Source organism: Labrus bergylta, chromosome 20 (genome assembly GCF_963930695.1).
Source record: "Labrus bergylta chromosome 20, fLabBer1.1, whole genome shotgun sequence".
Taxonomy (NCBI): domain Eukaryota; kingdom Metazoa; phylum Chordata; class Actinopteri; order Labriformes; family Labridae; genus Labrus; species Labrus bergylta.
In genome coordinates this window covers 14,259,047-14,271,391 of record NC_089214.1, presented here as the reverse complement: position 1 = coordinate 14,271,391, position 12,345 = coordinate 14,259,047, and the positions used below count along the sequence as shown (strand labels likewise).

At 40.4% G+C, this 12,345-nt stretch overlaps 1 protein-coding gene across 1 annotated transcript in view; it reads left to right on the top strand.

Moving 5' to 3' along the window:
- The window catches only part of LOC109986588 (E3 ubiquitin-protein ligase HECW1), a 76,815-nt gene that overhangs the window by 59,346 nt on the left and 5,124 nt on the right, over positions 1 to 12,345 (top strand). The window contains exons 15-29 of the mRNA XM_065948955.1: positions 270 to 376; positions 1,093 to 1,278; positions 1,620 to 1,754; positions 3,143 to 3,257; positions 3,395 to 3,491; positions 4,118 to 4,201; positions 4,345 to 4,451; positions 6,311 to 6,425; positions 7,120 to 7,233; positions 8,056 to 8,208; positions 8,580 to 8,678; positions 9,811 to 9,940; positions 10,132 to 10,278; positions 10,499 to 10,613; positions 10,903 to 11,101. Coding sequence (XP_065805027.1) covers positions 270 to 376; positions 1,093 to 1,278; positions 1,620 to 1,754; positions 3,143 to 3,257; positions 3,395 to 3,491; positions 4,118 to 4,201; positions 4,345 to 4,451; positions 6,311 to 6,425; positions 7,120 to 7,233; positions 8,056 to 8,208; positions 8,580 to 8,678; positions 9,811 to 9,940; positions 10,132 to 10,278; positions 10,499 to 10,613; positions 10,903 to 11,101 — 1,903 coding nt within the window. The remainder of the gene's footprint in view (positions 1 to 269; positions 377 to 1,092; positions 1,279 to 1,619; positions 1,755 to 3,142; positions 3,258 to 3,394; positions 3,492 to 4,117; positions 4,202 to 4,344; positions 4,452 to 6,310; positions 6,426 to 7,119; positions 7,234 to 8,055; positions 8,209 to 8,579; positions 8,679 to 9,810; positions 9,941 to 10,131; positions 10,279 to 10,498; positions 10,614 to 10,902; positions 11,102 to 12,345) is intronic.

The window sequence follows — 12,345 nt, the reverse complement described above, 5'->3', positions numbered from 1 at the left end:
TTTACACCCTCTTATTATCAAATTTGATGTATTAATCAAACATAAAATCCTCTGGAAGTAGTTTAGAAATATTGTACGAAAGAGTGCCGATAGTCTAGCGGTTATATTGCTTGCCCTATGCACAGAGGCTGTTGTCCTTTTCCCAGCAGCTGTGGGTTGGAATCCGACCGCCGCCCTTTGCTGCATGTCGTCCTGTACTCTTCCCAACATTCCCTGTCTCTCTGAAAGAAATATTGTACACTATAAATCCACCTGTTTTCTGCCCGCAGGCCCCGCCTCTCCTGTCAATCATCAAAAAATCAGCAATCTCCTTCAATCACCTGCCGTCAAGTTCATCACACACCCAGAGTTCTTCACTGTGTTGCACAGTAACTATGTAAGTACTTCACACACGAGCATGCACCGAGGACATTTCCCATGTACTCTAAGGTATTCAGAGGTGAATTAGGACTTGATAGGTGCTTGCAGGACGTGATGATTTCAATAAATGTATGCACATTCGATCAGTACTGTTAGCAACTAGCCTCCATGCTAACAACAGCTAATGGGTTTCAGCTGATTGAAATAAGTTCGTTAACATGTTCTTGGTGGGGTCGAATGCCCTATCCAGCTATCTTTTTCTTCTTCTTTCTTTTCTGGCAATGTAACTTTGTGCTGGTCCTGGACTGACTATACTAATTGTGATATAACTGGCATGACTGTTAAGTTAACTAGACTCACTGACGTTGGTAACATTACAAAGAAAATCATATTCATTTAAGAAGAGGGGGGTTTACATTTTGCTTTTAGAGGTAATGGTGAGTATGTAGGTGTAAAATAACATTTGGTCAATGTTGCTTGAAAGTAGAATGGACCATCTTTTTTTTTTGCTAACCTCCTTGGGCCCCCACCATGTGACTGGGCCATAGAAAACGTTCCCCTTTCTCCCCCCTTATGGGCGGCCTTGGTTATTACTTGAGCAATTAAAAAAAACAGGTCTATAATAAGATTTGGAAGCACTGTGTCAGTATATCACGCTGCACAAGCCACTGACACTATGTCCATTTAACTTTCACAAATGTGATAGTTCACCTGAGGATTTTGTCTTTCCAGGCAGCTTACCGGATGTTCACCAGCAGCAGCTGTGTGAAACACATGATCCTGAAGGTGCGGCGGGATGCCAGGAACTTTGAACGTTATCAACATAACAGAGACCTGGTGGTTTTCCTCAACAAGTTTTCAGACACTCAGCTGGAGCTGCCCCGCGGCTGGGAGATCAAGACTGACCCCCAGGGCAAGGTATCTTACATACTGCGTTTAGAATGACCCACCAATGGACCCAAGGGGGGTCGATGTTAGAACTGACGGTCAGCACTACGTCATACTATGAAATGCTAACCCAGTGAAATGATCCAAGGACAAACACTGGACTGATTATCATGGTCAGCTGTTTAACTGTGTAGTTTGAACCTGTGGGGACCTCATTATTTGTTTTTTTTCATTACATACCATGTTTAAAACATACCAGAGTAGTGAACTAACAAAAACACACACTATTGCAAATGCATCGTTTAAACAGCATGGGCCTAATTTACTCCAATTTTGCAAAATAGTTCAGCCCACTGTTTTCTGTCTCCCAGTCCTTCTTTGTGGACCACAACAGTCGAGCCACAACCTTCATCGACCCACGCATCCCTCTGCAGAACGGCCGGCTGCCCGGACACCTCGCCCACAGACAACACCTGCAGAGATTACGCAGCTACAGCGCAGGAGAGGTACACACAAGTGTCTGTATTGTTTCAGAGTAATGGGATAGCTACATTTGACATCCACATGGATGTCTTACTAGACAACTCTAGCACGACTTATGTCTGCTATCGTCTCGTGATCCTTCACATTTTGTAGTATCAAAGTAACGCAAAAGAGCTGCATGTAGTTCAAATTCTCTTCATAATGCTCATATGGCACCAGCTGAGCATAGAGTGCATCTAAAAAAATATTTATTCTAACCAAAATATTCAGCATTTCTCAAAAATAAACTGTAGATTTTATCAAATGTTACTGAAAAAGAAGAAAATGGTTAATTTGTTGGGGAATATTTTCAGTGTTTTACTGCATTGAGCCATTTGGAGAGTATAGAGGGAAGAAGAAGAGTGTATGTGGGGCAGTTTTAAAACAATAGTGTGAGGCTTATTGATATGTTTTAATAGTATTTGGACAACAGTAGGGCACAGAGTAACGTGGATTTCTCAGTCTTTGGATACACACACAATACAAATAAGCAAGTGTAGTCATTGTTGGTTTAGATGCACACATGGGACTTGATGGAATCAGACAAAACACCAGATTTGACATAATGCCAAAGTTCAACAACTATCAACACTTGTGTTCGCGCTATGTTTCAACATATCAACACTGCTGGGAGTGTCACTTTGTAGGATTTCAGTTTCAGACATTAATACTTTTGCTAAGAAACCTTAGAAAAAAAACAACTTCAAAGTATAATAACGATCAGAATCAGAACCGTGTTTTCATTGCCCAGTACATTTACACATACATAGAATTTGACTTGGTGTTATGGTTCAGAACAATTAGTGAAGAAATAGAACAATAAATAATATAATATAATAATAAATGTACTTGGCAATAAACCCCGATTCTGATTCTGATAATATTAAGAAGCTATAAAACGGCAGTTCTCCCGCTGACAGGTATCTTTTACAGAATAAGATCAAGATATCAAAAGCAATACAAAATATGTGATAGAATAGAAAGAACACAAAATGTACTAAAGGTGTAAGGTAGTCGCTGTACAGTTTTGCTGGTATGTGCATGATTTACAGTGCAAATCACTTCCACTACACATTTGTACATGTAATCAAAATACTAAATTCAGTGTGCATTTATGTAACATATAAATGATGTTGTAGCCTTCACATTACTGTCATGTTGTCTAACTGTGGGGCTATATGAGAGTATACTTACACAGCCTTTATAAAAATGTGGCTCATGTTGTAGCACAATTGTAACTCACTGAATCCATGGAAACACTGAACTTCCTGTTTAGATACCCTGCATGGCGTGTAAACATGGTGTTAAGGGCAGCATATAGTGTATGCTTTTCTTGTTCCTCAGTGTCTTTTGTGTGTCCTGTTGTTCCCAGGCCTCCGATGTGTCCAGGAGTCGGGGGGCTTCTCTGATGGCCAGGCCTGGAAACAGCCTGGTAGCAGCCATACGAAGCCAGCATCACACCGATCCCCAACAACTGAGCGCTCCATGTAGGCACTCATAATATCTCACCCTTCATTTAATCAGCTAATACTGTTCTTTCTTTTTTTTTTCCCGCTTTTCATTATTCTTTCTGATAGTCCTGTGTTAATGCCTGATGGCGTCTGTCTTGTCTTTCTCTCCTAAGCTTACAATGACAAGATAGTGGCATTCCTTCGACAGCCGAACATATTCGACATGTTGCAGGAACGACAGCCCAGCCTTAGCAGAAACCATGCACTGAGGTATGCTTCTCTTCATAGCTTCAGATGCAGAAGCCTATACTGTCCATACAGGTTTTGGTCAAGCAGTAGCCTCCTGTGTTTAATAATGAAGTGCTGGTGGCGTGGTGGATAGTGTGCATGTCCAGTGTATGGAGTTCAAATCCAGCCTGTGGCTCCTTTCCTGCATGTCATTCCCCATTCTCTCTCTCCCTGATTTCCAACTCTATCCACTTTCCTATCTCTCCAATAAAGGCACAAAAGCCCCAAAAATAAATCTTAAAAAAAAAAAAAGAATTATGCAGATGCAGACTGACTACAGAAGCACAGGAAGTCACATACACACCCATTAAAAAAGCGCCTGTTTTTACAGCAGAAATAAACATGGTTACTGCCTGGTTCTTGTTTGATAACTCACCAGTTCAGATTATTTAAAGGATAAGTGTTATTCACAATAAGGCGTGTAGCTGACCTGATTGACAGGTGTGCGAGGTGTAACTGTTTGTCAGGAGGCTTACAACCCGCCTCAGCTCCAGCTCTCAGCCTGTCACTCGATTTTTTTTGGACAACAGAGCGACAAAGAAGTAAAGCATGAATAAAAAGAGAATGTATGTTCATACATAGGACTGATTTTTTGGTTGACTGTTCAGGGAGAAGATCCACTACATCCGGACAGAAGGTACTCAGGGGGTGGAGAAGCTGTCGTGTGATGCAGACCTTGTCATCCTGTTAAGGTAAAGAACAAAATGTATCACTAACATCTTCTATTCCCTTTACAAGCATCTGCATGCACATTCCTTCTGCTTGGCCCTCGGGAAGTAAAAGATCAAATAAAATCTGTTTCCTTTCTTTACATTTCTGTGTCCTGCTTCTATAGCTTATATGAAGAGGAAATCATGTCCTATGTTCCACCCCACCCGATCCACCCGGGCTTCAGCTTCTCTCCCCGCTGTTCCCCCGTCTCCTCACCACAGAACTCTCCTGGTAAGTCGTCAGGCCTGATAATCACACATGATTGGAGCTTCTTATTAACATTTCTGATCTTGATAATAATCTTGTAATCTTTATGAATGTGCAGATTCTCACTTACAGTGTTGAAATGCTGGTTGTTCACACTTAACAGTGGTAAACGTATATGCTCCCAATATGAAACAAAGACGCCGTTGAAATCTCTTACATAGGCTCTCTTCTCCCAGCACTGGAAGCCCTGCAGCGTTCTCCCCTACCTAAAAAGAAAAAGAAGAATACGTGGAAATACAACGTATTTAGTTCGATTTTTTTTCGTTTTCTGACAAAATAGAAAAAAAAAACATGTTCAACATTTCAGTGTTGTGGGGTGCCAGTGGCCTTGTGGTTAGGTTGTGGCCCTGGATCAAGTCTGACCAGCAGCTCCTTTCCTGCATGTCTTTCCCACCTCACTCTTTTAAGAAGATGTAGAGGTGAGCTTTTCTTAAGAACGAGTTTCGTTCTTATAGTAACAAAACAATACCAAAACAGCCGACTGTCCAATCATGAGATGTGTAATGAGATTTCTATATGGGGAAAAAAGTTACTTGAAAGGTGGAAAAACTCTGGAGCCCTGTTTACAGTATAGATGCACACTTATCTAGCATGCAATCACACACAAAAACAGGCATACACACACACACACACACACACACACACACACACACACACACACACACACACACACACACACACACACACACACACACACACACACACACACACAGAAACCTCACAATGATGATCATTAGTGTTTGACAGAGCCTGCTGTGCCCTGTTTGGATGCAGTGTTATCTTAATGAGCGCAGAAATCCTCAAGCCAGCCGCAAGAGTGTGTATTTGGTAGGGCTGGTTAAAAAAAAATGTATTCATCAATGCATTGCAATTATTATTTTCCCAATTCAATATCGATTCAGGGAAATCCTGAGATTGATTTTTCCCGTTGTAATGATTCCCCTCTCCACTGTGGGTGCTGTGAATTCAGGTCAAGCACAATTGTGCCCTTTAGATCATACTGTACTTTAATGTTTTATTATTTGAGGAATTATTATTATTATTATTAAAGAATAATACAACGATGAAATACATTTCTGAGTCAGTTTGTTCTAAACCTATACAAACAATGCACACATAATTATTTAACAAATATCAGAACACAGTACTGCGACGAGTTATCTGGGTATTCCTGTCATCTGTATGTCTTATTAAATTGATATCGAAGCATATTGATCAATATTCGATATTGAATCGAATCATGACCCAAAGAATTGAAATCGAATTGAATTGTGAGGTTGTGGACAATACCCAGCTCTTGTATTTGGGTATGCATGTTTTTGGAGGTTCTGTGAATTGAAACTGGGTCAAAGCAGAGAAGCCTGAATTGTAATTGTGCTGTTTATTTGTTATGTTTTTGTTGAGAAAAGTTAGACTGAAAACAAATTATGTGAAATACAGCCTCACTGTAAGAAATCTTTCAGAGTCCACTTCATATCCACTCTGTAAGCTCAATTTATTTATTTTTTAAATCTTTCTGTTGAATCATGTTGTTTTACTAACAACAAAATAATGATTGAATTGCATGTCACTTTTATTGAATGGGATGGGGCAATTAAACATCATTCCATAACAACAACTGAACTCATCAATGAGCTGTGAAACTCTCTACAATTCAATTCGAAACACTCAAAATCAGTCTTGACTTTTTAAATCAACTTGTTTTTGTTTGGGTTTTTTTTTTTTCAGTTGAAGGCTTTTTGCAGTATTATGTATTGAACTATTTTGTTTTTATGTTTCCTTCTATTCTGACCGATTCTGCATGTTTGTTCATCTATTTGCAGGCTTGCAGAGGGCCAGGGCTCCCGCACCTTACCGAAGAGACTTTGAAGCCAAACTAAGAAACTTCTACAGGAAATTAGAAGCAAAGGGTTACGGACAGGGACCAGGCAAGATCAAGTAAGACAAATCACAGATTTTACGCTTATTCTACCATCAAGTGAAAGCTTTCTGGTGAAATAAACAGCTCCCAGTGCTCTCTCTTTGTGACTTAGATCATGTATGTATTTATTTATTCAAAATAGGGACAGTGCACATTAATGAACATAAAAATGTAAATATGCCAGATTATAGCCACAGGCTAAATTTCATCAGTAGTCCCTTGGCAGGTTGGTGGTAAACAGGAAAACAAGTTACATTAAACTCACAATGACAAGCAAAAACTAATACAAATAATGACAAAAGAACAACATATACTGTACATTAGTAGACAGAGACACATATTGTATATATACAGTATACCAGTATAAAGAGTGGCTGTTTGATTTTGTTCAGAACAAAGCAGTATAAAGTGACCATCAGAGTTAAAAGTGCTTAAAAATCATAGTCACATTCTGATCTTCAATAATTTAATGAATTATGTTTCATCTATTATTTAATGGTGGTATAATTTTCATGGGATACACTGTTTATAAAGTTGTATCGTTCTCATTTGTTTTTGATAGATTTTTAATGTTGTACCCTAAACTTAACTGAACTACTTTTAGGAACGCGCCAATTTCCTGCAGATTTGTCTTTCTGCTTCACAGACAAGGCTATGAAATGTAATTGAGACTTCCATGTTGTAAAATAAATCTCATCCTGGCTGCTGTAGGCTGCTGATCAGAAGAGAACACTTGCTGGAGGGAACCTTTAACCAGGTGATGGCGTACTCTCGCAAAGAGCTGCAGAGAAACAAACTCTATGTCACCTTCCTGGGAGAGGAGGGGTAAGACACACACACACACACACACACACACACACACACACACACACACACACACACACACACACACACACACACACACACCACCGGTGTTATTTTGTAGCACACAGTCCATTTTTTGCAAATCTTACAAGTTTTTTCTCAAAATTGGTATATAATTCGAAATGCTTCCCTAACTAGAAGCTATATATATAAAAAATAACAGATGCAATGAAAAAGTGTAATGTAAAAATTCTAACCAATGGACCCGCACAACATCTAATTCTGTAGTTGCTCTCAGCTCCACAGAGCATTTCAGCCTCTGAATGCACATTGTTTTGGTTCCGTTACTCCCATAACCAGGGCTTTCCAGAAACAGCAGGCAGCTTGTTTTATTGATCACCTCACAATCTGCACAATCCCTGACCGGCTCCACACAGCAGACAAGCTCGAGTTACAGTAGCTGGCAAACATAAGGTGGCATTTAGCAGAGATTTGCCAATTATTTTTCTGCAAACGTGGAGCAAGACCAACAGAGATTGAATGCTAAATTTACAGTCGTAAGATTGACACAAGCATCTCTCCAAATCATGGTCATTTCTGTCTTGAAAATGTGAGGATGATGGTTTGCCAAATCACCAATACAACAAAATATTGTTTTTGTGTTACATCTTTTCTGGCACCTCATACTGACCAAAAATAATATCAAGAGTTGAGACATGTTTTAAAACATTGACTGAAGAAGGCTATGACATTAGTTCTACTGTGAGGGTAAAGCAAGCGACCCTACTGTGAAAGATACGTCATCTTTCCTCTCATCCCTCCTCTCTCTTTTTATCTTCTTAGATTGGACTACAGTGGTCCGTCCAGAGAGTTCTTCTTCCTCTTGTCTCAGGAGTTGTTTAATCCGTACTACGGGCTCTTTGAATACTCTGCAAACGATACGTACACTGTTCAAATCAGCCCGATGTCTGCGTTTGTTGAGAACCATCTGGAATGGTAAGCTTTGCAATCACAACACACAACATGAAGACGATCTAATTACTGATTGTGTTGATGTGAAAACGTGTGAGCAAGAGGTGATCCTTAAGATCTGAGTGTTTTTTGTTTTTTTTAATATGATATGATGTGAAACTTTGGTGCTAAGTGTTTATTATCAATGTGTACTGTACAGTTCATCCATTTATTGAAACAAACTGGAATAGTGTGACTGATAATCACATATTTGATAAGCACCAAAACATTTCATGAACTTTTTATGATAAGTCCATTTACTCATGAACATGTGTGACAGTGTCTTATTTTAATTTCACTGCTTTTATTCTTGGCTCTTATTATCTCTGTACGTGTGTGTGTGTGTGTGTGTCCAGGTTCCGTTTCAGCGGTCGTATCCTGGGCCTGGCACTGATCCATCAGTACCTGCTGGATGCTTTCTTCACCAGACCCTTCTACAAGGCCCTATTGAGGCTGTCAGTACACACTCACACATTCAACCACTTTCAACAATGTTTTCTGTTCTATCAGAAATGAAAACAATCAAGAAAACACTCCAGCCTTCATATAACTTGATTCATCAGTTAGGCACTTCAGTTGTGTAAATGCATCAGTTTGTATGCAGTTAACTCAAATTACAGCGCAAGTATATGACACATATAAAACACAAACCACATTCAACATTCAAAGCGCAATCAAAAGTACTGAGTGAGTAAAGCTTGTAAAGGTCAAAGGTATCTTTTTTGTCCCCACAGGGAAATTTGTTTGCAGCTGGAGACATACAAGTACATAAACAACACTAATAAATCGTAACATCAAGTGCAAAACATGAAGCCCAGCAGAGGTGCTCCAGCATCCAGATAGAAATAAAAAAAAGTGCAGCGTGCAATGAGCAAGGAATTAGAATTCAACTGCTATTCAACAGACAAATAGCAGCAGGTACAAATGAGACATGATGCCTTTTAGTCTGTACCGTCTGCCTGAGGGGAGAAGACTAAACTCTGCAAAGAGAGGCTGATCTGGGCTCTGAAGTCGACTTTCTGACCACCTGTCTGCTGTAGAAGTCGCTCACCTGGACTTGACTCCTCCCTGCAATCTTTTACCAGGCTACCAAGTCTGTTTTTATTGGCTAAAGCCAGATTACCATACCAGGCAATAATACAAAACATCAAAACCAATTCAATAAAACTTTTAGAAAAGAGGGTCATCATCTCAGAGAATACGTTAAAATAATGCATTTTTCTTAAGAAATACAACCTCTGTTGGACCTTCTTTGTCGTAGCATGTTGCTCAAAGGACAGTTTGTTGTCCAGCACAGTGCCCAGATATTTGTAGTTGTTCTCTATATCAATCACCCTTTACTATGGTTGGCACAGGACTAGATTGAGTCTTCCTAAAATCATTAATCATGTCCTTTGTTTTCAAAGCGTTTAGCTAAAGTAAAGCCATAACAATGTCAGATAACCCCTGACAATATTCTCTCGATTATTCTGGGCTTTGTCGTCCATTTATTTAAATTTCATCTTAGCTGAAATGAAAATATCCTCCTGCTTTTGCAGACTGTGTGTGGGTTTGAGGATTACTATGTGAGCTCTTTTTGTCCTTCAGGGCGACAGACCTGTCTGATCTGGAGTACCTGGACGAGGAGTTCCACCAGTCTCTGCAGTGGATGAAGGACAACGACATCACTGACATCCTGGACCTCACCTTCACTGTCAACGAGGAGGTCTTTGGCCAGGTAGGCGCGTGTGTCTGCCTATGTTCAGCCTGATGCGTAACAGAACTAACCATATATTTATCATTAAATGTAAACCTTCTGATTCTGTGTTGTTGTCGTGATTCACATAGTGTTGTTTTACCTAAGTATGTCTTTTCAAAAGCTTTTAATATACTTTTCTGAACTGTACCCAATACTTCCTGTATTGCCAGGTGACGGAGCGGGAGCTAAAGTCCGGGGGCTCCCACCTTCAGGTTACAGAAAAGAACAAAAAGGATTATATTGAGCGAATGGCCAAGTGGAGGGTGGAGAGAGGAGTGGTGCAGCAGACAGAGGCGCTAGTCAGAGGCTTCTATGAGGTAAACCACGCTGTTTCAGCATTCAGACAGAACATGACACATCAAATGACTTTAGCAGCATGTTTAGGACGATGTTCAATAAGGTCATAAAGCCCCTCTGTAGGGATTTCTTTCTGAATAATAGCTAGCATAAAGATTTTATGTGAATAGCTGGTGTGAATACATACGCGTAATACACACAGAACGGCTAATGAAACATTCGTGTGTTGTTACTTCACAGGTGGTAGACTCCCGTCTGGTGTCAGTGTTTGATGCCCGGGAGCTGGAGCTGGTTATCGCTGGTACAGTAGAGATCGACCTCGGTGACTGGAGGACCAACACAGAGTATAGAGGGGGTGTGTGTCTACAAAATCAGTACTTAAAGGCTTGGACACATTTAAGATGATCATCTGAGTCTGAAAAAGTGCACCAGCAGTGTCTCATGGAATAGGTTTTTGGAATAAACTGTGGTGTATATCTACTGTTCATGTGCTAAAAAATAAGGTTTTTACTACAATGAAAATGTCAATAATGCTGGAGATGTACATTTACATCAAATACAGTAAGTAATGAATCAGTCAATACTAGTTTTGTTATAACCCTGTAACCTGAGCTGACCTGATGTCACATGTCAACAAACACCAGGTTACCATGATGGTCACATAGTGATGCGCTGGTTCTGGGCTGCTGTGGAGCGCTTCAACAACGAGCAGCGACTCCGCCTGCTGCAGTTTGTCACAGGGACTTCCAGCGTGCCCTACGAAGGCTTCGCTGCACTGCGTGGATCCAACGGACTCCGGCGCTTCTGCATTGAGAAGTGGGGCAAAGTCACATCTCTTCCCAGGTATCTGACCCTGTTTCCTAAAAAGCCTTCTTCAACCTCTCCTGCTTTTGTTAGTTTGTTACTTAAAATCAATGGCACGATTTAAGGAAGTTTTTTGCTCTAGCGCTCTTAGTGCACACTCACTCAAGGCCCAGTTGCCCCATACCATGACAAAGCACAATTGCCCCTCCCCCCTCCCGATTCCCCCCGCTGGCCTGCACTGTTATTGCTCCAGGCCAAACAGAGTGTAAAACTGAATTTTCCTGTTGCAGGATTAATAAAGTATATTAATAATAATAATGAATATGAAGTAAAACTCTTTGCTCTTTTGGTCAACTAATGAACTTCATAATCTAACTTGACACATTCTCATTTTAATAAATTCAAATTTTTAGCTACATCTTGTCTAGGTCTGGTGTGACCACAGGCTCCTAATGGCAAACATAAGCAATCTTTACCCACATATTACTGTGTACTTAACATTTAAAGGCCAGTTTTTCTACTTCTGCTACTACTATACTGGCATTTATGCTTTTACCATTACCCGGTTGGCCATTACGTGTATTTTACAAGTAGATTGAGAGTTACTTGATAAGATAGAGAAAGCTTCCCTGCTGTTGCACCTCAGGCAGGTACAGGAAACTACGAGGTCGGTGCTGAAAGTACAAGACTCTAAACCAGGAGAGAGAAAAAAAAGAACCTTAATGTAAAAACATTGCCAAATCATGGTGCCCAAAGAAATGATCACACATTACCAGAACAGGGTATAGATTTGAACTTCTTGAATAGATCCATCTTTGTGCTGGTGTCCTTGATCCTCACTAAACGTTTGTCAAAGTGACTTAAAGGTAGAGTCAGTAGCATTGTTCGTTGCAACTTCTAAAGACACCATTCAAAATGGGCCCCTCTTCCTGGGCAAATCTCCACCAGAAGCACACACTCACTGGAGGGCGAAGTGTGTACCTACACTCACTGCAAGATACCGCACGGTAACACAAGCTAACCGCCGCTATGTCCACATCCTTCATATTCGCCAGTTTGAATCGCATCCAATCGCTGATTTGTATCCACTCCTAAACTTACTTGTGTGCTGTCACTGGCTGAGGGAAATACACCAGCTCCCCGCCTTGAGTCAACCAAAACAAACCAAAACATCAAAATCCAGACAGATGACAGTGTTTCTGCCGACACAGTCACCACCACACATGTATGGAGGCCCATTAATGATGATTGAACTGCATTACCTTTATGTAAGTCTATATTTT